Source organism: Cyprinodon tularosa, unplaced genomic scaffold (genome assembly GCF_016077235.1).
Source record: "Cyprinodon tularosa strain WSP-4 unplaced genomic scaffold, ASM1607723v1 ctg212, whole genome shotgun sequence".
In the NCBI taxonomy this organism is placed as follows: Eukaryota; Metazoa; Chordata; class Actinopteri; order Cyprinodontiformes; family Cyprinodontidae; genus Cyprinodon; species Cyprinodon tularosa.
In genome coordinates, this window is record NW_024038786.1 from 106,547 (window position 1) to 132,508 (window position 25,962).

Genomic DNA, 25,962 nt, shown 5'->3' on the forward strand with positions numbered 1-25,962 from the left:
CCCGTCAGCTTGCATAAATCTCCTCATGTCTTTTAGGACTATTACAAGAGATCGAGCACAGCGTGCTGCCACTGTCAGCCTGACGCTGCCTCCTGCTGAAGCAGCTTCCTGCAAACCCACTGACTTGGGATGAATAACTTGTCACACAAATGCATCAAATGACAAATGACTGACACCACACAGGTACTTTTTTGAGGCTTTAGAGGGATAAGTAAAAAAAAAAAGTATGAGTGTGTGCTAAACATAACGTCCTTTGGTTGTTTCAAGGTTTGCCAGAGTCAGTGGTGTCTTTGAAAGTCGGTGTCCCCGCAACTGTTAGATGTGTCAAACATTTGATCCAAATCAAAGTTAAAACATGAAATGAAATCTACTCTATTCAAAGAACTTTTTATTTTTATATCTTAAAAGAGATTCATAACAACTTGACCTAAAACAGGAAGAAACCTGGCCATATTTTGTGTACTATATGCTTATAACTCAGATTTGTTCATTTCCACTGTATTTATTCCTTCTCTGAATCACTTTGCCTTTTAAATATTCAAACCTGTAATAGAAATACTTTCTTAATTAGACAGATTTCTGCATTCTCACAAGTTTGCCTTTAACTCTAATTAATCTCAGTGGATGGTGAGTGGATGGGGGCTGTATCTTACCTATGATTCCACTGTCCTTGCTCTCAAGAGTGGAGCTGGGGCTGGTGATGGTCCCACAGGGGCTGGAGCGGCTGAGTGGGGGACGACTCGTCGTGCTGTTTAAAGTGGAGCATGGACTGTCTGTGCTGGGAGACGCCGTGCTGCTGGTCAGGGTGGAGCAGGGACTAATTCCCTGGCTGGTCAAAGCGCACTAAGGTAGAGAGAGACCGGAAAAAGGGTGTCAATACAACAATGATGTTCTCTAAAATGTATTATACCGAGGAAACTTTACATTAAGCTTATCGCTGGGCAAATAAAACATTTTCCAGTCTCATCTGGGAGCCAGCATTAAAAAAAGGAAGCTGGGAGACAAGGCAGATCTGATCTAACTTCAGTCACTTTAACCTGAATCATGTGAAACCAGTGGAATAATTTCCTTAGCAAACAGGCATGGGTTTCACATGGGAGCATGACACAAGCCGAAAGGCATGAGCGCTGTAAACGGTACAAGGTTAAAATAAATTACACACCGATAGCTAAAATTCACAGAGGAAGAAGACTCCAGTCTGTTGTGCAACAATAGACACCTTGTAAGGTCATGAAGGCTGCATGGCAACCACGCAACAGCTGATTGGAACAAAACAGACAAGCTAACAAAATCCAATTAATCCTTGTTTTCTCCATTGCGACATTTTCCTTCCACACATTAAACGGTATGTGAAATAAGAAGAGCCAAATGACTGCATGGATATTAGTCTGCAACAACTTTTTAAATCAATAAACTTCAAGGAATGAAATGTGTTTTCTTCTTCTCTGATTTACAGATGACAGCACATAAACTAAGAACATTTGGTCGCACTGCTTGCTTTAGATGTACAGTTCACAGTGAATATGTTCACCTACCTTGAACACTCCCACAAGCCACATTATAACCACAAACTAAAATGTATTTAATTAGGATTTAATGCAACAGTGTAACACATAGCAAACATGGGAACTAAAAGGACTTTCGGCAACGAGAATGTGAAAATGATCTTGTAAATCCAGTTTATAGGCTGAGCCTAATCCTGCATCTAGAGACTAGAACCAATCTTAAACTTATCTAATCTCAAACAAATCTTAGAGTTTTTTGTTACCAGGTTTAAAGCCTGTCACAGATTATCAATCAGATTTAGATTTGGACATTACACATGGAATACAAAGACATTTATATACTTTTTATTGTTGCACACAAACTATATAAAGGGTTTATGTCCTGATGGTGAAGCTGCAAACTCATTCTCGGGTCTTTAAAGCCACTAAATGGTTAACCTCGATGTTTGCCCTGTATTAAGCTTCATTGATTAAGAATCGTCCTTGAAAGCATCTTTTTGACCTAGAGAAGAGCATCACTCTAAGTATGATTCTGCCACCACCATGCTTCATAGTGGGGATAGGATGTGTTCAGGTTTATGTACGGTATAGTGTTTGGCCTGTAGGCCAAATAGTTTAATACTACTCTGATCTGACCAAACTTTCAACCAGAAATCTTAGTTTTCTGTAAACAATGATTTCCTTCTTCCCTCTTTATTATTCAGGTTAGATTTGTGGAGCGCACAGCTAATAGTTGAGCTGTTGATAGATTCCTCCATCTGAGCTGAGGACCTCTGCAGGTTCATCTTGTTACAAAGGCTGATTATGTAGTCAATGCTCTGCTTTGTTTTGTTTTGGGTTTTTTTAGATGATGACAGTGCTGTGTGAGATCTTGCTTTAAAATTCTCCACACTTTCCACCTGTTTCAGGAGTTCATTGTGCTGTTTTTGAAGGTAAGTTGAAAGGTGAAGACCAAGACCGTAACATTTCTGCAAGGCCCACTAGATTGCATGCATCAATTAATGTTTATATTGCTAAGCTGGCTTATCTTCCTTAAAGCAACAAATTAAAACTCCAGGTCAAATAGGCCTCCTGCCATATAAAAATGCATATTTGCTGATGTTATGCATCCTGAGGGACTTTAATTGATTTTCTCTCATAATGCATCTTTAACATATTCAGAACTGTACATTCTTTGAGACAAACTACCATTTCAAACCATTCAGGGAACGGTTCATACAGTTTAATCAATAAAATCCTGACCTTACATGTATTTGGCTTCATATTGTGCAATATAAAAAAAAAAAAAGATATTTTTTGCTGAAAAAAAAATTTCAACTAAATTTGCTTTATGAATTTTGAACATTTTATTTTAAATGGAAGAACCAGAACAGTAAGACTAATAAATATCAGTGACAGCATGACTACCAACTTGTAGAGCAGTAACTTTAACTATGTGGCATTCTTTCTTTTTACAGCCCTCCTTTCTGTAAACAAACACCACAGTAAGAGACAGAGACCAAACTGAGATTTTATAATTAGCTCTGAGGCAATACTAAAACGTGCTGTGTTACAGACATGCAGTAAAACAACGTCACAGGGGAAAATAGAACTGCTTACAGATGACAGATGATATACAAAACAACGTACATCAAAATGTCTAAAGCTTAAGCAATTCTGGCTGCCCGATGAAATTTTCTGTAATGACTTTGGTTCTTAAAACACTTTCTTAGCCTCTCAAAGATTCCTAAAACTGCAATTTTATCATCAAAACATGCCCTTGGACATGAGATGGATGGGGAAACAGCAGCATGCTGGGCTCCGCTTCCTACAAAGTCCCAGCTTAATTAACAGAGCCAAACAAACTGAAGCTCAGACCTAACATAACTATTTCTGGACACGAGCTCAGATACTCTTGTTACATACTCCAGAGCTGACCCTGAAATAGCACTTAAGTTACAGCACGACACTGAGGAACACGCAATTAAAAGTACATGTGACCAATTTAAAACATCCACTTCCCTTTAAAGAAACTGAATGCTTTAAGTGAAACAGCCGGATAGTTACCATTTCTTGTTGAGGAGAAACTTGATTTCCAAAAGATACCCCCTAAAAACTCCAGAATTAAAGGAGGGGAAAAAAGAATCCATTTTCAGGGTTTGAGTGTGAACTATCATCTCCTCGGATCAGCTCCTTTCTATCGGTGTATCTGTGGGCTGCAGCAGTGGCAGCAGCTGCTGCTGGGTGAGGAAGGGAGGTAGAGGGGAGGGAGGTAGAGGGGAGGGAGGGAAAAAAATGTAATACCTTCTTTTCATTCTTGTCATCCATAGGTATGCGTGCCGTACCAGGGATCCCTTCTCCCAGTAAAAAGCCCAGCCTTGTCATCAGTTCCTGAGTGGCAGGAGAGGAGGAGCCTGGCTGTTGCTCTGCTTGCAGCTCTGGAGATGAGAGAAAACAGAAGGGGGAGAAGTGCTGTTAGCTTGGAAGATTCCCCCTCTCTCTCTTTTCTCTCTCTTTCTTACTCTCTTTCCTCTGGCTGGGCCACACAGGGCCACGCTGCCTGCCCTGCCCTCCTCAGCTCTGCTTTGAAATGCATTGCTGCACTCCACCAGCAGCTGCTGATGTGCTGCAGACCCGTAGAGGGCGAGGAGAGAAAACCAACACGGGAGACTGAGAAGGGGGGGAGCTGTGGCCGAGTATGTGTGTATGTGACTGTGTGTGAATACATGTGAATGTCTGGCATTGTTAAGAAAGCAGAGACTCTGCTTGTGTCCAGCAATACGCCTTGAGTGCCAATTCCAGGGCTTTCTGCTTGTTTACAGTTCTCACTCATAAAGCCTCAGAATATCAATGAGGTGGACCAATGCTTTCCCAAGCAAAGCTTCATCTAACTTTGTTTAAGCTTTTTTTTTCCTTTTTACACCTGAAGTGACAAAAATATAATAGAAAAATATTCTACATCTTACAGGTTTCCATTGGCAGTTTTTTGACAAAAAAATAAATGTATATCCTTAATTTTACCTTTTCACTTATTTTGAGGCTTTACATACAATGTATTCCATCAGATAAGTTATAGACAATAACTTATAACTTTATTTAAATTAATTACATACAAGCTGATCATCCTTTTTATCAAGACATAAAATCTTCAGCTTTTGGTGTTCTAACAATGTTGTTTAATATGACAGATTAATCAAGATTGATAAATCAGGTCAAGTCAACAAAATATTTTCTCAATAAATTCAAAAACAGTATCTAATTTTTTTTCAGTAGCCCAATTCAAACCATAAGACTAAAAGATGCAGAAGATCAGAAGAGATGGAGATCAATGAATCGCTGTGGCGACCCCTGAAAAGGAAAAGAACGTGGATTTGTCACATCCATACTGGAAATTTCAGCTATTTAAGGTTCATTTTGATGAGGATAACTGATAATTCATAAGAATTAAAATTGAAATTTCACAGAAATAAAATATGAGGATTTTAAAAATTGGGTTTTAGTTAAGAAAAGTTAAAGTTCAATCGAGCATAGGGAAGACTGCTGACTGCACAGTTATCCAGCAGAAAGTCACTGACAGCTTTGCAAACCGGAAAAGCCACAAAGGGTCATTCTTAAAAAAACCTAGCTGCCCACAGCCGGATTATATTTAAGCATATGAACAGGAAATTAAGTGGATTGAAAATTATTGCTAGGAGAAGGTACAAGGACCAAAGCTCGACTGTCTGCCTGTTGTACAACAAAGATGGTATAACCCGTTCTAATAGAGCCTAGTAGTTGCAATGTATCCTACAAAGCATTTTCAAATGGACAATGTTTCTGTGTCAAACATCCTTTTTACTTTATTCTCCTTAAATAATATGTTTTTTTCCTTTCTGGGATGCTTGCTGTTTGCTTTAAAAATGTATGAATTTCAGTTTTGTGGGTGCTTGCAATATTTCTCCCATCTCCCCCTTATGCCACCAAATGTCTCCACTTAGAGACAACAATTGCATTTCTATTCATTTAAGATTTTTGTTTTTTAACTGAACTTAACCTAAAAATAAACATTTAGAGTTTAAGTCTTTTGTAACATTAAATTTCATTATCCTCCACTAAATTTTTTCCTTCCACTAAACTTTTCTTTATCATGCCTGGAGCCAACTTCTTTAGCAATGGCCTTTTGTAGGGTTTAATGACAACTGCTAGACAACTGTCAATGCAGTCTTTCCCTTGATTATGTAGCTCATAACAAGGTAGTAAGATAACCTTTCTGTAATAAAACTTTTTCTTATTAAAAAAAATATATTTCGTTCATTTTCTAATAACTGGATTTGGGCTAATCTTACCTAATTAAACTGGTTCTAACCAGTTGTGTTAATTTCTGTTTACAGAAAATAAAAATGATGAACAGAGAAAGTAACATCATGATTGAAAGAAAAATTATGCATAAATAAATAACAGAGGAAGCTATTCTCTACATCCAAATATCTATTATGTGTCATTAGGGTGAGAAATCAAAGCTATTCAATGGAGTAATTTGTTGGGTTTTTTTTTATATCAAGTCTTTGTATATTGAGAAATAGAGCAAAGAGTCTAGAGACATAAATTTATATTTTGCTTAGAATAAAATAAAATTCTGTACATTCAAATATTTATCCAAGATTGTGTATAAGCTATGATTAAAATGTTAGAAAAAACAAATGTCTCTTTGATACGTCGTACATATAGCATGCAAATGAAGTGGCAGCATTATCTCAGAGCGGGCGGAGCGTTCGATCACAGTTAGAGACTCAGAGCGAGCGCGGCACAACTGCTTATTATCCAGCTCTTTCTGTCAGCACCTTCTTCTCATCTCTTTCATTTTCTCCTTTGCCCTCAGTCTTCCACAGTTATTAATAATGTTGACAGTAAATCTGATTAAATACAAACAAGTTCAATGGCGGAGTGTGTTGCCAAGCCCAAACATCATCTGAATAAAGGCAGGACATCACATATTTTCTGGCACACTAGTGGCTAGAATAATAACCTTCTCTCGTTTTTAAATCATAAATATTTAAACAGTTATTCTTATACTGAGAAGAAAGGCTGGTGGATAAATTATTCTCACAACTACAATAAGAAAAAAAACAAGATTAAGGCTTCCCTTCTAATGCTATTTTTGACCTTCTAATGCTATTTTTGACCAGCTGTATTAAATAATTTCTTAGAGATATACTAATAACGAGTGTAGTTGTGAACAGGAAACTTGATTAACAGAGGCCAGGGGAGACCCAAACTGAAAAAATATGTAATAAAAATGTCACCACAAGTAACATTATGCCAAAAGCTGATGTGTCTCTTTTAGTACTACATTTTTTTTTTTATATAATTGAGGTAAAAATTAAAATATACCCACTTATTATAATGATTTAGTCCCACAGTTCAAAGGCAAATGACTTATGTAGGAATCCCGATCCACTTCAGATTTATTGCATCAATAGCACAACATTTTAGCATCAACACCTTCCTTAATTTTATCCTTAAGCATCTTAATGTAATTTAGGTCTTAATTTAAGATAAATCTTCAAATAATTTTTTTCTAGGTCAATTAGAGGTAAACTCCCCAGTTTCGATTATTATTGTTGTCTTGCTTTTTTTCATAATTTTAGCTGCACCTTATGCAGTTCTTACACTAACATAAAGGTAAAAAAAATAAACTTTAAATAAATAAAGAAAAATAAACAACAGACCAGCTAGAGTAATATAATATCGTGCACAGCCTATAAATCATAAAAATGACACTAGGGCTGAAACAACTAATCAGAATAATCGTGATTAATAGATTATAGAAATAATCATCAACTAATTTAGTAATAGATTAATCGCTAATTGCAGTAGAGATTCTAAAACATTCCTTTAGCTGACAGTGCAACCGCTTAGAGCAGTAATTGTACCAAAATTGTAAAAACATATATTAAAATTTTGCATGTAAGATTTAAGAAAAAAATTGCCTGTCAAAAACGCTTAAACACCAAAACTTGGATGCTGATCGAGATGCTTTGAATGTATTATAACACATTAAAGCCCTAAGCAAAAAGCTTCCTGGAGTCTGAAAAAGTGGGGAGAGCAGCCTGTACCCATACATCTGCTGACCACCCCGAACCTTTCAGAGGGAGCCAACACACATTTAACAGAACTGTTATCAAAAATCAAAAGTTATATCTTTTCAGGCAATATTGTGATCTGATTTCTATTTTCCTCTGCCCTAAGCACAAGCTTGTAGATGCTTCACTCCAGGGTTTCATTGTTTTCATGACCTTGAAAGCCAGCCTTTCCAGAATCCATTGTCGCAGGATTTGACCCATACTGTTGTGTTGAAATGTGCTTACTTTTACTGGGGTGCATGGATCTTGAGTGAGAGTGAGTCCTACTCTAGTTTAATGTCAGCGTTTAATATCAGTCTGCAATTGGAAAATAGTGCTTTGTTGAACTGTGATTAGTTTGCTGATGTAATGTTTTGCCCAGGCCTACTGGACTGTTCCTGTCCTTCATTAGCCAAACAATGATGGTTATGCGGGATAAAAAGGTCACTGAAAATAATATTAAACCAGCCCTGATTTCTTAAATTTAATTAAACAAACAACAAATAGAAGCATATTGAAATTCTAGTACATGTAGTTAAAAAGATAAACAAGGCACAGTTTGGACAAACCATTCTATAAAACCAACCTCACAGGAAGTGTTTGTGTATTATAACAAATATTTTTATTTTATTGATTAAAAACTGACACATAATGTACAATCAACATCATGGTGAGGGTGCTCAATGAGTGAGTTATGAAAACCCACACCATCACCATGGTATCATCACACATCATCTAGTTAATGACTTCTTGTTTTTTGCTGCTTAAACTAAAGTTTCTGTACATCCTACTGATAACCTTTGTGTTAACAGAGGCTGGTTTATTAAAAATGTGTCAGCCTGGCCTTGATGCACTACTGCAGTTGTCTGCAACAGCATGTGTGATCCATGTAGATAAAATCAATAATGAATGAGAAAGTCGACAAACCAAATTTTTTTTTTTTTTTTTTTTTTTTACATATCTAAGCCTTATGAATAAGAGCTTCAATCTCACATCATGCCACTATTATTCGGCAGGATTCTGAAGTCATGTTCCTACACAAGTTTCTCTACATGCGGATCCTAAACTGGAAAAAAAAGTGAATTTTTCTGCAATTAAGCAGGTAACTTTGCCAATGGAACACGGCAATTTACATTTACAGGTGCTGGTCATAAAATTAGAATATCATGAAAAAGTAGATTGATTTCAGTAATTCCATTTAAAAAGTGAAACTTGTATATTATATTCATACATTACATACAAACTCATATATCTCAGATGTTTATTTTGTTTAATTTTGATGATTACAAATGACAACAAATGAAAATCTCAAATTCATCATATCAGAAAATTAGAATATTACTGAAGACCAATAAAAACAAAGGATTTATAGAAATGTTGGCCAACTGAAAAGTATGAACATGAAAAGTATGAGCATGTACAGCACTCAGTATTTAGTTGGGCCTCCTTTGGCCTGTATTACTGCAGCAATGCGGCGTGGCATGGAGTCGATCAGTCTGTGGCACTGCTCAGGTGTTATGATAGCCCAGGTTGCTCTAATAGTGGCTTTTAGCTCTTCTGAATTGTTGGGTCTGGTGTATTGCATCTTCTTCTTCACAATACCCCATAGATTTTCTATGGGGTTAAGGTCAGGAGAGTTTGCTGGCCAATTAAGAACAGGGATACCATGGTCCTTCAACCAGGTACTGGTAGCTTTGGCACTGTGTGCAGGTGCCAAGTCCTGTTGGAAAATGAAATCTGCATCTCCAAAAAGTTGGTCAGCTGCAGGAAGCATGAAGTGCTCTAAAACTTCCTGGTATGTGGCTGCGTTGACCCTGGACCTCAGAAAACACAATGGACCAACACCAGCAGATGACATGGCACCCCAAACCATCACTGACTGTGGAAACTTTACACTGGACTTCAAGCAACGTGGATGAAGTGCCTCTCTTCTTTTCCTCCAGACTCTGGGACCTTGATTTCCAAAGGAAATGCAAAATTTACTTTCATCAGAGAACATGACTTTGGACCACTCACCAGCAGTCCAGTCCTGTTTCTCTTTAGACGCTTCTGACGCTGTCTGTGGTTCAAGAGTGGCTTGACACAAGGAATGCGACAGCAGAAACCCATGTCTTTCATACGTCTGTGTGTGGTGGTTCTTGAAGCACTCACTCCAGCTGCAGTCCACTCTTTGTGAATCTCCCCCACATTTTTGAATGGGTTTTGTTTCACAATCCTCTCCAGGGTGCGGTTATCTCTCTTGCTTGTACACTTTTTTCGACCACATCTTTTCCTTCCCTTCGCCTCTCTATTAATGTGCTTGGACACTGAGCTCTGTGAACAGCCAGCCTCTTTAGCGATGACCTTTTGTGTCTTGCCCTCCTTGTGCAAGGTGTCGATGGTCGTCTTTTGGACAACTGTCAAGTCAGCAGTCTTCCCCATGATTGTGTAGCCTATAGAACTAGACTGAAAGACCATTTAAAGGCTTTTGCAGGTGGTTTGAGTTAATTAGCTGATTAGAGTGTGGCACCAGGGGCCATCAATTTTGAACCTTTTCACAATATTCTAATTTTCTGATATGATGAATTTGAGATTTTCATTTGTTGTCATTTGTAATCATCAAAATTAAACAAAATAAACATCTGAAATATATGAGTTTGTATGTAATGTATGAATATAATATACAAGTTTCACTTTTTAAATGGAATTACTGAAATCAATCTACTTTTTCATGATATTCTAATTTTATGACCAGCACCTGTAGAATAAGAAAGAACAAAAGCAGTCTCTTATTTCAAGTGCATATTGTCTAATTCTCTTATTTTAAGGGTAAAAATGCTCATTCCATTGGCAGATCATCTTATTTTTCATACTCTAAAGGTAAATACACTTGTTTTAAGAATTTTTTACTCATTTTCAGAATGTTCTTGCAGTGTAAAGTCTCTATTCTCTACACCAGAATGATTTTCAATGTAGAGAATATTTTTCTTAGGTTTCTAAGAACTCTACAAAGTGGAGTGGAAGCAGAATGATACTGGAAAGCTGTTGGTGGGACACGCTCTCATTATTTGGAGGAATACATACACTGTTGACTGAGTGTGCCATAGTTATATATACTATGAAAACAGGAATTAAAATCACTAATTTAAATCAGCAAAACGACATTGCACTATGATAAGAATATAGTTTTTAGGAATAAATTTTATTGATCACGCATTAGAGAAATTCACTCTCTGCATTTAACCCATCCCCTTAGGGAGCAGTGGGCTGCCATTGTGCAACACCACAAGTGTGTAGGGTCTTGCTCAGGCACCCACATGTGGGGTTCAACCGGGCACTTGCAACCTCCTCAGACCACAAGCACACTGCTCTAACCCAGTAGGCCAACACTCCCCCTACCCTATGACCCCTACAGAGCTGTTCATGAAAAAAAAAAACTAATTCAAAGTTTGTTGAAGCAGAGGAAGAAGGAAACCATTAGTGGCGACAGTATAAGTGAATATGGAAAATGCATAAACAAACATCGAGCATCTGATTACACAAATAACATCTGGTAATAATATAAGCTCGTAAAAGGATGAAAATAGATTGGAAAGGTGTCAAACTTTAAATAATGTTTTGTAGTTCCACATTGAATAGTGTGATAACCACACTTGACTTAATAGAAATCAAAATGTGCTGAAGAATCACAGTCAAGGCCTTCATTAACTTCTCTCATCATGATTGGCTCACTATTTTAATAGGTACCCACTGAATTTACAACACCTAACAAACCAACTTAATATGAAAATTGAGAGGAACATTCACAAGGCACTTCACATTTTATGAATCATTTTAAGAGTTCGTAACAGAAGTTACATGATTAACGATTCTCCTGCGGACAATAAAATGGGAGCTTCGTCAAACGACAAAACCTAACATTTATTTTCTAAATGCGAGGCAGATATTATGCAAGATGGTAGCCGAAAGACAAATGGTAGCCTTTTTGAGAAGCAGCATCTGATTTGTTTTGTCAAAGGTACACTGCCCTGCAGCTATGGAAAACCAGGGATGTAGCTGGAACCAATTTGGCATTCCAGTAACAGTCCTGCAAATGGAAGGGATAACAAAACAACATATTTATCTGCTGCCGGAGGAAGTTTATGAGCAGGTGTAAAATAGCAGCCGTTTTTGCTTCCGCGATGCAAGAATGGAGAAGGAAAAGGAAGGAGGAGGGAGAAGGGAGGGGGAGGAGGGACACCTTGAACAGACTGGCTCCACAGAGCTGTGTTAACTCACTCCTGCCAGGAAAACAATCCAGACGGTCCTCATTAGAAGCTGGAGTTTCATTACCCCGACTGTGGAAGTTCTCTAATGAACCCTCGGCGAGAGAACGCATCCTGCTTCCCCATTTCAGTTCAGACCTACAAGGTGACATGCCCCTTAAGCAAACGGAGCTGTTCGATTGAACAGTCCAGCAGTAAAACCATGAAAGTCCTTTAATGCACAGACAGATGGAGGGTCAAATGAGGCTTTGGTGGAAATTATGATGAGATTACTGACAAAAATGAAAATAAAATAGGGCCTGAAGTGGGGAATTGGATGCAACTCCTCATGTCTGCCTTTATGTCTCAGCTTGACGATATAGTCTGACTGCAGTAAATGTTGTAATGGGAGCCAGATGGTATATTGTTAATCATTAGAGCCACAGAGCTAAACTATTTACAGCAGAAAAATTAAGAACCGGCTGAAGAGGCTGTACTGAATCAATTTAACTATATTAATGAAACAATAAGATTTAAAACTTGTGAAGAAAAAGAACGGGTAGAATAACAAACAAAAAGAAAACCCTCTTTAATGTTAAAAACAAAAGTCTCCCCAATATTTATAGCTTCTACAGTATTTATTAGTGTCTTTTAGGCTTATCAATAACCCATGCACTTGGACTCATTTTTAAAACCAAAGAGTTCCTCAATATTAAGAGGATTCGCCTTATAGACCAGCGTAGGTACCAGATCTGCTCGGGTGGTCAAATCCGCTAGGACCAGTGATGTTAAACTACACGCTTGGCTGAATATTGCCACTGTGACGTAAAACATTGTGGTTGCCCTGACAACAATAATAATGCAGCATTCGTGTGAGTCGCGAGCATCTGTAGTGTTAGTGTGTCTAATGAACAAAGAAGTTTTAACTGAGGATAACAAACCTGAAAAGATCTGTTTACCGTGAAATAAGTACCTACAAGTCCATGGTATAAAGGGAGATAGCTGTGTAGCGCTGTGACTGGCTGTGCTCAGCCAAATTAAGCTACACTACATAACTTTGTGTCAACAACCATCCATTTACTAAAAGTAGAATAACTGTTGTTTTCTTTGTCTAAAATCTCCACAAAGAAGTAATTTTTAAGACGTTTCATTTGTCATCCCCAATTCTCAGATCTTAATACAAAGAAGTAGGCTACGGGACTTTTTGTGTCACCTTGTTCAATGGCAGAGCTGTCTGTCTTAGAACGCAGCATTTCCTTCAAGACTGAGGATTGTTTTCCACCTTCGGCTACTTTTTGCTGCTAAAGGAAATGTTAAATAATAATTAATATAGGTAATAATAAGTTGAGAGCCCAGAAGAGATGTGATTCTTATGAAACAGATGCAATACAGTTCGTCTAAGTGGCGTTGCCAAAATGTGACATCATCAGCAGGGGCAGGGCCCCGAGCAGATCCAGTGGCTAAGCAGATACCAGGATGCGAATAATGATTAAGTAGAAGAAAAATTAAACACAGTTTAAGACAAATGTTAACAAATATCAAAATGGTATATAAATTTGCATTATTGTTACTATCAATTTAAAAGACACCTTTAATAGTCTAGAAATGTGTCATTTAAAATCAAGAAATGCATTTCGTCATGTGCGGCTCTGTATTTTTCAATCGCATTAAAAATTCTGTAAGAACATTTTAAGGTTGGATATTACAGGACAGAAAAAAAATCTAAATCTCCAGATATATTCAAAAGGCCCTGTAAATAAAAGAAAGCCCTTCATATAAGCTACTTTATTCATTTAACAGGGTATTGTTTTTGTTTTTTTCAGTAGAAGGAGCTGCAAAACCTGTTTATCAACACAAGTGTCAAATGTTCAGACCATTGTTAAATTTGAAGTATAATTATGTAAAAAGGAGAGAACCTGTGGCTCAGGATGACTGACAGGGACAGGCTCTATGGCAGCTGAAAAAATGTTGTGTGCCCGCCTTTGGCAAGCAAATGCACACATAAATAAACATAGATAAAAGCTTTTGTCAACATAAAAATATCCTCTGCATTCATACCCTGGTAAAAGAAACCCAATCCCTCCACAGCGACAGTGCCATGTGGAAAGACTCAACTCTAGCTCAAAATCATGTTTCCTTTCTTAGCCTACAGCCCATCCTGCTTGTCCACAATGCAGGGCATGAGTAAGCTTAATGTCCAAACCAAAGGAGGAACAAATTAGAGCCATCTGTAAAACTGCAAATGTGCTCCTAATGATTTTAGGCTGAATGAAACAAGAAGACACAAATCAAGTTGCTCTGAAAAGTAAAGTTTATGGAAGAGGAACAATCCTAAGTTAAACAAACCATGTAAGCTATACACTAGTTAGATTCACCAACAGATGTGGACAAGGGGTTATCTGACATTCAAGAGAGGCATCACTCAGCGCACCCACGAGCAAATCCTCTATAAATCTGTCCCCTGAATGTCAAACATTTCCAACAGTGATTCATTTCATCCTCTGCTGACGTCAACCTTATTTCCCAAAGAAGCAATGTCAAACAATAAGTTCCCAGTGTCCCAACATTAAATGACACATCTCGCATGATTTATCCTGCATTTCGAGAAAACATAAGCAAAATTGTTGGTTTGTGTTTTATCAGGGAAAAAGAGACCACACCAGTTAACAGGACCGTGTACTATACAGCCTGTGAAACTGAATCTGGAACAATTGAGGCCAAAACTCAATTAGAAGATCTTGATCTCATCAAAGAGGATAAAAAGGAGGGAAAGAAACCAATGGACAGATGGAAAAGAAGAAAAAAAAAACATGGATGGCTAGACGGATGGATGGATGGATGGATGGATGGATGGATGGATGGATGGATGGATGGATGGATGGATGGATGGATGGATGGATGGATGGATGGATGGATGGATGGATGGATGGATGGATGGATGGATGGATGGATGAATGGAAAATAAGAAGGAAACATGGATGGATGGATGGATGGATGGATGGACGGACGGATGGATGGAAAGGAAGACAAAACAGGGTAGGTGGACGGACAGACTGATCTATGGATGAAAAGAACGAAGAAAAAAAGAAAAAAGGGGTTGAAGTGGATGAATGGAGATAAGAATACACAAACAGACGGATAAACAGATGGAGGGATCGAAGGATACAGAAAAGATGAAAAAACTAATAGATCCAACTTCTACACAGTGGAACAGAAAACATTTTTAAAACATTTAATCTCCAATGTGCTGAAAAGTTTACCTTTACCTCACAGGAAAAAATTTCTGAAGTCACAGACAGACAATAAAAGGAAACACAGAGGGACTACACACACAGTCTGACCCCACCTATTAATCTGTGCTAACCTTCTGCAAACTATGGTCTGGTGCATCCCATGTTTAAGGCTCTGTGTCTTTTTGAGGTGCAGGGAAGAGAAACTGATGGAATCTCAATGTTAGGAAGTGATAGCGTTATTTTTATGACTAAGAAGAGATCATCCGGATTAAGCAGAATGAAGAGTATCAGAGTTTGACAAATCTGAAATGCAGAGTTAAAGAAAAGAAACTGACCATCACCAAGCATGCCGAGGTAATTCTTGGTATGCTTAGTGAAGGTAAAAACTGTTGAAAAAAAGGAAAAAGTGATGACTTCAGGAGGAAGAATGAAGGAATTTCCAACATGTACAAATGTGTTTGCAAAGGTTAACATAGAAACTACTCAGTTTTCTAAGCTTTATCTATTATAGTACATCTTCTGAAGACGTGATGACCAAAAAAGAAAAAAAAACATAGAAAGCAATTACGCGGGCATCAGAAAGTGCTAATGATATACTTAATCCTTTTTTCTTTTATTTGTCGGGGGGGAGGGAATTAACTAAATTCACGTCTAGGGTTTGTCAGCTGTGCACAGCTGGGCTCTCACGATCACCAATCCTTGGTTACAATCCATAAAGTCTTTAATTTCACCTAATTAGCTAAGTAATCTGGCTCATTTACCACTGCTTTTTCCTGACTAAGGTCTTCTTACCTGCCATCTGCTGCTCTGAATAAAGACAAGGAACATTTCTCCAGGCTGATACATTGGCTTATCTGTTGCATTTATTGAATATCTGTACACAGCTCTAATAAAAAGGCACAAATGAGAAGTTACCTGACCTTAAACAAGGCTGGATCTCTTTTCCTGTTCTTTGAACGCTAAGTCAATATTTGAGAAGATGTACAAGTTAGAGAAAAGAATCAGGCTCACACCCTGCTGGCTGTACAAAGAGACAAATTGCATCATCATTTACAGCTAATTAGAATGAGGAAGATTATTCTTGCTAACCAACAATGTAAACACAACCCTTTTTAAACAGATTTGATGCAGGTGGTGTTTGTTTTTCCAGTTGCAGGTAGGACTTATAAAAAGTACAAATTAATGAATAAAAATTTTTATTTGGTTCTATGGCAAATTCAAATTGTCTTTTTTGCAAATCAAGTTAAATAGTCACACTAAAAAATAATCTCATATATTAGTAGTTAGTGTTTTGAGAGTGTCACAAGAATATATTCAATTAGCAGGAATAGAAATGAGCAGTAAAACAAAAAAGACAAATCTTTTCATTTTCTAATCCTTGATGTTCAGAACGTTTAAGTCCAGCTCGTTTAGTTACAGTGGGTACTGGTTGGAAATGGACGGTTTCCTGCGTGATTCCTGTGTGATTCCCACGTGAATCACGATGTATTTCCTGAGGCCAGTTTTTTTATTTCAAAAAGAACTGCAATGTACCCGGACAACCACCAGGTGGCGCTTGGGACCTCTGCCGTGCTGAGGGTGACGTTTGTGGGCCTGCAGTCAACTGAAAAGCAGGTTTATTGGGGATCTTGGTGTGATACTGTGCTATTTTATTTTGTTTTTGATTAAAATAAAGTTAATGAATTAATTTAACATAGTGAAATTAAAATCATATCCAAAGTTGATTCCTCATTAAGATAAGCCAAAGTTATTCAAAAGGGTATGTAAGAAAATATATTTTCTTTAGTTTTGTAAAATATAAGTGCCGTTGAAAGCTTTGTTTTTGTGTGTTACACTGTTTTTGTGTGTTACTTTCTTGCCGTGCAATACGTGACACCCCTCCCAGTCTGGTCAAGTAGCAGACTGGGAGGGGTGTAATGTGTTGCAAGCTTATAGTGTAGGGGTTAAGCTCAGTGGTCTGTGATTCAACAGATTGCGGGTTCAATCCCAACTGTGGCAGAGTTGCCTTAAATGTTTTTTTTTATTGCTTTTTTATAAAGTAATGAAAGTTAGAATGTAAAGTAATGAAACCAGGTTTTCTATTTTTGAAACAACAATTGGAGTTATTCGTTGGACATTCACGCATGAGTCTCCCATGTAGGCTATAAAAAGAGGAGCTGAACAGCTCCTTTAGTCAGAGACTTACAGTAGACACCCTGTCTGTAAGAAGGAGCGCTACCGCAGGTCATTCGTTCCTGCTGCCACCAGACTCTATAATAATGCACTATATCAACAATAACTACTGTAAAAACCACTGTGGAGCTACATTATAGTTTTGTATTTATTGATGGTGAACAATATGCTGTGCAATATGTTGAATGTGCAATATTTCTCCTCCTGTATATAAGCCATCCGTATTGCACATATCGTTATTTCTTTTTTTTATTTCCTATTTTTGTTTTGTTTTTCATTGTGTGCGATACATGTACACATGCACCTTAATCCTATTTATCTTGATATACTGTATATATATTGCTTATTCTTAATGCACCTTTTTCCTCCCTGTTTGCACCTTCTGTAACTTCTACGCCAATATGTGACGAGTGAATTTCTCTGCTGTGAGATCAATAAAGCTCATCTAATCACATCTAATCCAATCTAAATAAATAAATAAATATATACATGTTCAATAAATAAATAAGCATTCAATTAATTACCCCCAATAAATGGTGAAATGATATGTTCTCATAATAAATCATTTATTAAAAAAATGCTGTTATGTTCCTTTTTTGTAAAATTGCTTTTAAAATGCTTAACTATTTTTATTCTTTTATTTTCTTTCAAAAAATCACTAGATTTTAAAAACACTCATAGTTTTTGAAAGGTATTATATATATATATATAGAAACTAAAACGCTCGGATCTTTCTGTCATTTTGTGTGCGTGTGAAGCATCTGCAATGTTTTCGTTAAATATTCAAATAAATAAGATGGACTTTAAACTAACAGACACGTTTGGATTTTTGCCAATTATTTTTTTTATTTCATTTTAAAAACGAAGGAAATGGAAATGGGGTTTTTATGTCAGGATCTTGGCGCTGATGGTTTGGTTTTTTCCTCTGCCCCTGCTCCCTGTCTAATTGGTTCTGCGGTTCTAAGTTGTGTGTTTGCCTCCCATCAGCGCCAGGTTATTTGTGTGTTTTGGTGAGACGTTTCCTAGCTTTATTTAGTCTCTCTGCTTCCCTAATTATGACCAGTTTTCTGTCCTGTGGATCAGCTGCGTCTGCTGCTCGACCTCTAGAAACTCTGGGGGCGTGGCCGCCGCAACTGCTGGTCAAATCTCCCTTCTGGATTCTGCTGAGTTTCTCCGCGAATGAACTGAACTTTGAATCAAGTCAGTGATTTTGCTCCAAGTCGCATTCAGCTCCACATCCAGTCTCTGGCCTGTATTCTCCTATCCATGCAGAGATCAGCCCCGCAGCAGATGAGCAGCCCCGCGCGCCTGTTTTGATTAATAAACGCTTTGAACTTTCCCACTGCCTGTCTCGCCTAGAATTTTGGGTCCAATATTCTGAGATCATTACAGAATAACCTGGCAGTGGCGAAATGATGTGGATCAAAGTATTTCCCGGCTAGAATCAGGCATGCAGGAGATTCTTGATTATTAATCAGGCTGCTCCAGCTGCCCCGCCCCTGACAGCTGCCGCGCCGTCGTCTGCTAGGCTACTGATAGTCCAGCTTCTCTTGAACCGCGTCTGTCCCCTCCTGAAGCGTTTAAAGGGGACCCTGATCAATGCAGAGCCTTCCTGACTCGGTGCGAAATTCATTTTGAATTACAGCCCTCTGCGTTTCCTTCTGATCGAGCCAAGGTGGCCTATGTAATCTCTCTGTTAGCGGGAAAGGCCAAATTATGGGGAACATCCGAGTGGTTGAATAATCCTGAACTCTGCAGCTCTTATAATAATTTTTCTTTGGAAGTAATCAGAGTTTTTTGCCCAGTATTCTCCTATCCCTGCAGAGATCTGCCCCGCAGCAGACGAGCAGCCCTGCTCACCTGTTAGTGTTTAATAAACGTTTTAAACTTTCCCACTGCCTGTCTCGCCTCGAATTCTGGGTCCAATATTCTGACATCATTACATTTTTACAGGTTTGCTTAAAAAGATTTATATAGTAGCCCATAATATAATAGTGAAACATAAAGTCAGGAAAATGTCTCATAGAAAATGTTTTTTATTTGCATTTCAAATCAATATATTACTGATAGCAAATGACATGTATCTCTTGGCCCTGGGAATATTACATGCCAGTCGCTGCTCCATTCAAGGCTATGACCTCATCGTTGTCTTGGAAAAACCGATGTGTAGACATTTACCCTCTTGTTCTCTGACAATAGAGTTCAAGCACCGCTATAGTAGTAGCGGCCTTCCTGCATTAAGTGGTTTGCTTAATTAATTGGTGATGTTTAGAACAGGATGATATAGAGGAACCCATTATATCCAGATTACGTTCTGGTCATACGTGGTTAAATAGTAGCCTACATGATTTAAAATGGGAATAAACCGGATTAGCTCACTGATTTGCGCGTTGATCACATAACTATGTTCTTCTCTCCAAAACACACAGCTGCACCGCAGGCTTTGGAAGAAAAATCCAATCCATCACGGCAGGGCGGTGCTGATCCCCGCAATATTAACCCTTTATTTCGTATTGATGATTAAAAGTATTTATAACTATATTATTTTACAGTACAGTACAGTAGTTAACATTTATACCGTACTTTTATTTGTTAAACAAATGCTTGGGCCTGTATAAAGTTTTTATTCCCTGATTTCAATGTTGTAAGGAGTATTTCATCGTATGATAACTCTAAAAAAAAAAAAAAAAGGTTTCTACTTCACGTATTTCACCTATCGCTGGTTCTTTTTGGAACGTAACCTCCGCGATAAACGAGGGTTCACTGTATTTAAAATGGAAATACTCCGGATTAGCTCACTGACTTTTGGGTGGGTCACAACCATCCCTGACAACAGTTTAGAAACCATACCATACCATACCAACTTTATTTATGAAGCACTTTATACACCGAACAGGACCAAAGTGCTGTACACAATCATAAAATACAATAAAATTATAAAATAGAGAAAAAAACGAGTGTAAAATACATATTAGTATACAAAAAGAATAAAACAAAGTAAAACGTCTCAAATTGTGTCAAAAGCCAAGGAAAAAAGATGAGTCTTAAGAAGGGACTTAAAAGCAGTAAGAGAAGAGGCCTGTCTTATGCTCAGAGGCAGATCGTTCCACAGCTTAGGAGCTGCCACAGAAAAAGCACGGTCTCCTCTGAGCTTGCATTTCGTCTTTGGGACCCTCAGAAGCAACTGATCAGCTGACCTGAGGGAACGGGAGGGTGTATAAGAATGTAACAGCTCAGACAGATAAGAAGGAGCAAGGCCATTAAGAATTTTAAAAACAAATAAAAGAATTTTAAAATTAATCCTAAAATGTACTGGCAGCCAGTGTAAGGAAGCTAAAACAGGGGAAATGTGGTCGAATTTTTGTGTACCTGTTAAAAGACGTGCAGCAGCATTTTGAACCCTCTGAAGATGAGAAATATACAAGTCGCTGACCCCTGTATAAAGTGAGTTACAGTAATCCAGCCGTGTCGTCACAAATGCATGGATCACTGTTTCGAAATGCTGTCTGGAAAGAATGGGTTTTACTTTTGCTAGCTGCCTTAAGTGGAAAAAGCTGGACTTTATAACGGCTCTGATGTGCGCTTCCATTTTAAGACCAGCATCCATCTTAACCCCTAAATTTGTAATAACCGGCTTAACGTACTGAGCCAAGGAGCCAAGACTAGTCACGGAATCAGCAGTGGATCTGCCAAAGATCATTACGTCCGTCTTGTCGTCATTGAGTTTTAAAAATTTAGGGCCACCCAGGCCTTCACATCTTCAAGACATAAAAACAGAGACCGAAGAGAGGTGGAGTTTACATTCTTTAGTGGTAAGTATATCTGTGTGTCATCTGCATAGCAGTGAAAGGCAATCCCATGTTTTCTTAAAATAGAGCCGAGCGGAAGAAGGTAAAGTGAGAAAAGGAGCGGGCCTAGAACTGAGCCCTGTGGGACACCACACGACAGTGGAGCAGAGGGGGACCTATGGCCATCAAGACAGACACAAAAAGTACGTTCAGCCAAATATGATATAAACCAATCTAGAGCTATGTGACCGACGCCCACCCACTGTTCCAGACGGGAAAGTAAAATGACATGATCAACTGTGTCAAACGCCGCTATTCATCGTGGCAGCAAGCAGCATTCTTGCATAATGTGCCCAAAAAGCCTGGGGGGTTGGGCCTTTCCTGCTTGTTGTAAGGCATCATAGCGTCCTTTTCCAGATCAAACTGAAAATTTTACCAGCTAGATGATAATAAAAATAACAAAAATAGTATAACAATACGCCTATTATTATCAGAGTAAGATATTGAGGCTGTAGAATGATAATCCCTATGGACTAATGAAATTCCTTGGAAAGGTGGAGTGCACATCAGCTGATCTAAATAAAAGAAAGATGTCATAAAGTCAAACAGCATAATAGGCTACTATCCGTAATGTATATAAATAAGTTAAAGAAGTTATTGTACAATTTCTGATATCATAGGCCATCAAGTGATAAAAAAAAAAAAGAAAAACATTTAAGGCAACATTAATAACTTGACCACAGCTGGGACCGAACCCTTAACCTTTGGAATTGCAGACCATTCACCCTATCCTCTACGCTAAATCTGGGGAACAATAATGTTCTCAGCTTGCAACAACTCATACCCCTCCCAGTCTGCTCATTCACCTATCTAATCTGACTCATGGGACGCCGAAATGGACTCAGACTGCCACCTAGTGGCTATAGTAGTCACATGTTTTTCACACAATATGTGAAACACGCGGAGCGTGAGTGAAGTGTCCATTTCCAACCAGCGCCCACTGTAGCAGGACTGATCCATCTATTCCATTGTGCTTCTTAAAAGCCTTTTGTTTCTCTACAGCATTAATCTCAAACATCCCATTACACAAACTTATTCAAATAATCTTCTTAATAAATCTATATCAAACTATCTGTCTTACTTCAAACAAATCTGCCAAATTGTATTACACAGCCCTACCCTGCTGATAGCAGAGGCTCTGAGTTACTTATGATTACATCATAACCTAATATTTAAAGCCGATAGACTATAATAAATCTGGGTTTTATCCATTTAAATATGTTCAAAATCTACATTTATTCACCCCATCAGAATCAAAGTTGGAACAAAGGGGCAGCAAAGAAAAATACCAGATTCATATTCATGTTTTTTTTTTGGGGGGGACAAACATGGATATCTGGATATCAAATATATATATATATATATATATATATATATATATATATATATATATATATATATATATATATATATATGTTAAAAGTCGGTCTGTTTCTTTAGTACCACATTACCCATGATGCATCTGTTCATCTTGTAGTTCTAATTTTACGTAGCTGAATAAGTTGTGTTTTCCATGCTTCTGGGTGGTTCGGTGGCACAAAATAGCATCCACCATTAATCCTACTTCAATCCAGTGTGTATGAAACCTGTGTGCGTTCTTTACGATGTAAGTATACATTTTAAGTCCGATATTGTGTTTTTTCTGTCAGTTATTAACCCAGGAGGTTAAATTGTTCTTTAGTTTCTCTGGTTACTGACAATGCAAGAATATACTTATAATAACTCAAGTTCTTTGTTACACTTTGCTAGATATATTTCCATTTTATTAGTAAATGAGGGCGTCGCCATTTATTTCATATTTTCCGACAGTTTTGTCAGTTAAATGCTTATTACGTTTGATCAATAATGCATGTGTGATGTGATGGCGACCTCCAGTGGATTTATTTGGTATTACAAGCCAATTTCATCCTTCATCTATATGCACATGTTTTGCCTTCATAGCTATAAATATGCATATTTATTGTTTATTCTGTTTCAGATAACCACACATCCATATACATATCCCTAAGAAAAGCAAATATAAACCTCATCATCTGTACCATCATCTCCAATGTACCTGCTTCTATTCCATTAATAAACCTTTTGAGCTGCACCGATGGAGTTGACATATTCCTTCTGACCGAGGAAGATTCAACTGATGAGATATCTGGAACTAGTGCATCTAAACGCACACAGTCTTCTACAAGTGGTCCTTCGAGCCGGATCTCATTGGTCGAATCAACAACATGACATCTTCACACGACAACATTCCTCAGGAGAAAAGTCATGAGCATAGTCCCCGTCCACGCAGGAGCAGGAAGCTTCCGGGACATCTGGCAGAGTATGAGCATGACCTACCTGATCCGGAGGAGTCAGGGTCATCAACAAGCAGCAGCTCAGAAGAATCTTATAAGGATAAGACAAGAAGATGGGACAAGATGGAGGCAGTATGGGGCAGTGTTTTAGAAGCAATGAATGAGATGCAAGTTACCATGAAGGAGACCAGTGGTGCATTAACCAAGCGTGTGGAGCAACTAGAGCGAACATGTAGGTCATGCAGCCCTCTCGTGCCCCACAGTCATGTTCAACAACATAATAGAGCAGAATCCCTTCCTGCATTCCTACCAAAGTCTAGCAGTGTGGATATACACAGCAGTCATACCAGGGATCAGTTGAACATCCTGGCACCAGCAAGGCAGGACAACAGAACACCTGTGAACCTACTAAGACCAGTAGAACCTGCTGCATCCTTATCATCGCTAAAGGCAAGCCCCACGGTACAGACAGCACCATGGCCAGTTCCACAGCCAGATGTAGTTGAAGCACCTCAGCATACGTTTCAGCCACCACCTATGTCCCAGCCTCGGATAGACACGGCCTTCCAGCCAGTAGGTCAGTCAGCATCGTTACCAGCTCCGCCTCCTAGAGTGAGACATGTGATACAGCCTGCTCTACAACCTGACATCCAAGTATCACAATCTAAGCAGCTTGGGAAGCTCGAACCACATCACGCTCAGTCTTTATTCAGTCAGAGATACCAACATCTGCAGTTACCAAGCGGAACCAGCCAGGTGTACTCTGGAGCATCATACAACCTTGCTGCGGCCTCTGCTACACCTTTGTATCAGCAACCACAGGGAGCGGCAGCACAGCAGAACTATAGCCAGCAATATGCTGCTCCACCTACTGATTTTCCCAGCCATTACTCTGCGGCCTATCCAACACCTCCAGGTGCATATCAGACAACAGCCCCACTACGTTTGACGGAAGAAGTCAACCAGCCAAACCTGATGGAGATGATTGTGGCATCATCATACGGCATCCCAAAGCCTAGATTGGTCACATTCAAATCAGGCCGAGAGAGTGAATTTGCACTTCTGAAGAAAGGATTGGACAGCCTGCTAGGGCCTCATGCACACCTCACTGAGGAATATAAATATCACATCCTGTTGGATCATTTAGAGCATCCATGTGCTCTACAAGTTGCTAGGCGCTATATTCATGACCGCACTCCCTACACTAGTGCAATTCGAGCCTTAGAACAGAGATATGGACAGCCTCGACAGTTAATCCAGAGTGAACTCAGTGCTATCCTTAACTGCTCTCCTGTTAAGGTTGGTGACCCTCAAGCCTTTGAAGATTTCTCCCTGGCAGTGTCTAGCCTTGTAGGTTTCCTTAGTACTATGGATGATGTAGCAGCCAGTGAGCTCCATTGTGGTTCACATGTACAGGTGCTGGTCATAAAATTAGAATATCATGAAAAAGTAGATTGATTTCAGTAATTCCATTTAAAAAGTGAAACTTGTATATTATATTCATACATTACATACAAACTCATATATTTCAGATGTTTATTTTGTTTAATTTTGATGATTACAAATGACAACAAATGAAAATCTCAAATTCATCATATCAGAAAATTAGAATATTACTGAAGACCAATAAAAACAAAGGATTTATAGAAATGTTGGCCAACTGAAAAGTATGAACATGAAAAGTATGAGCATGTACAGCACTCAGTATTTAGTTGGGCCTCCTTTGGCCTGTATTACTGCAGCAATGCGGCGTGGCATGGAGTCGATCAGTCTGTGGCACTGCTCAGGTGTTATGATAGCCCAGGTTGCTCTAATAGTGGCTTTTAGCTCTTCTGAATTGTTGGGTCTGGTGTATTGCATCTTCTTCTTCACAATACCCCATAGATTTTCTATGGGGTTAAGGTCAGGAGAGTTTGCTGGCCAATTAAGAACAGGGATACCATGGTCCTTCAACCAGGTACTGGTAGCTTTGGCACTGTGCAGGTGCCAAGTCCTGTTGGAAAATGAAATCTGCATCTCCAAACAGTTGGTCAGCTGCAGGAAGCATGAAGTGCTCTAAAACTTCCTGGTATGTGGCTGCGTTGACCCTGGACCTCAGAAAACACAATGGACCAACACCAGCAGATGACATGGCACCCCAAACCATCACTGACTGTGGAAACTTTACACTGGACTTCAAGCAACGTGGATGAAGTGCCTCTCTTCTTTTCCTCCAGACTCTGGGACCTTGATTTCCAAAGGAAATGCAAAATTTACTTTCATCAGAGAACATGACTTTGGACCACTCACCAGCAGTCCAGTCCTGTTTCTCTTTAGCCCAGGCAAGACGCTTCTGACGCTGTCTGAGGTTCAAGAGTGGCTTGACACAAGGAATGCGACAGCAGAAACCCATGTCTTTCATACGTCTGTGTGTGGTGGTTCTTGAAGCACTCACTCCAGCTGCAGTCCACTCTTTGTGAATCTCCCCCACATTTTTGAATGGGTTTTGTTTCACAATCCTCTCCAGGGTGCGGTTATCTCTCTTGCTTGTACACTTTCTTCGACCACATCTTTTCCTTCCCTTCGCCTCTCTATTAATGTGCTTGGACACTGAGCTCTGTGATCAGC

General features: G+C 38.7%; 1 protein-coding gene across 5 annotated transcripts in view; it reads right to left on the reverse strand.

Annotated features, from left to right (window-relative positions):
• The window catches only part of LOC119783871 (protein TANC1-like), a 144,146-nt gene that overhangs the window by 55,525 nt on the left and 62,659 nt on the right, over positions 1 to 25,962 (reverse strand). For 3 of the 5 annotated variants that reach the window (XM_038285576.1, XM_038285577.1, XM_038285575.1), the window contains exons 5-6: positions 3,789 to 3,922; positions 654 to 843 (exon numbers count right to left, since the gene is read on the reverse strand). In XM_038285576.1, the coding sequence (XP_038141504.1) occupies positions 654 to 843; positions 3,789 to 3,922 (324 nt within the window). Of the gene's footprint in view, positions 1 to 653; positions 844 to 3,551; positions 3,725 to 3,788; positions 3,923 to 4,006; positions 4,108 to 25,962 lie in introns of those variants that run through there. The other 2 variants (XM_038285578.1, XM_038285579.1) reach the window with 2 other exon arrangements.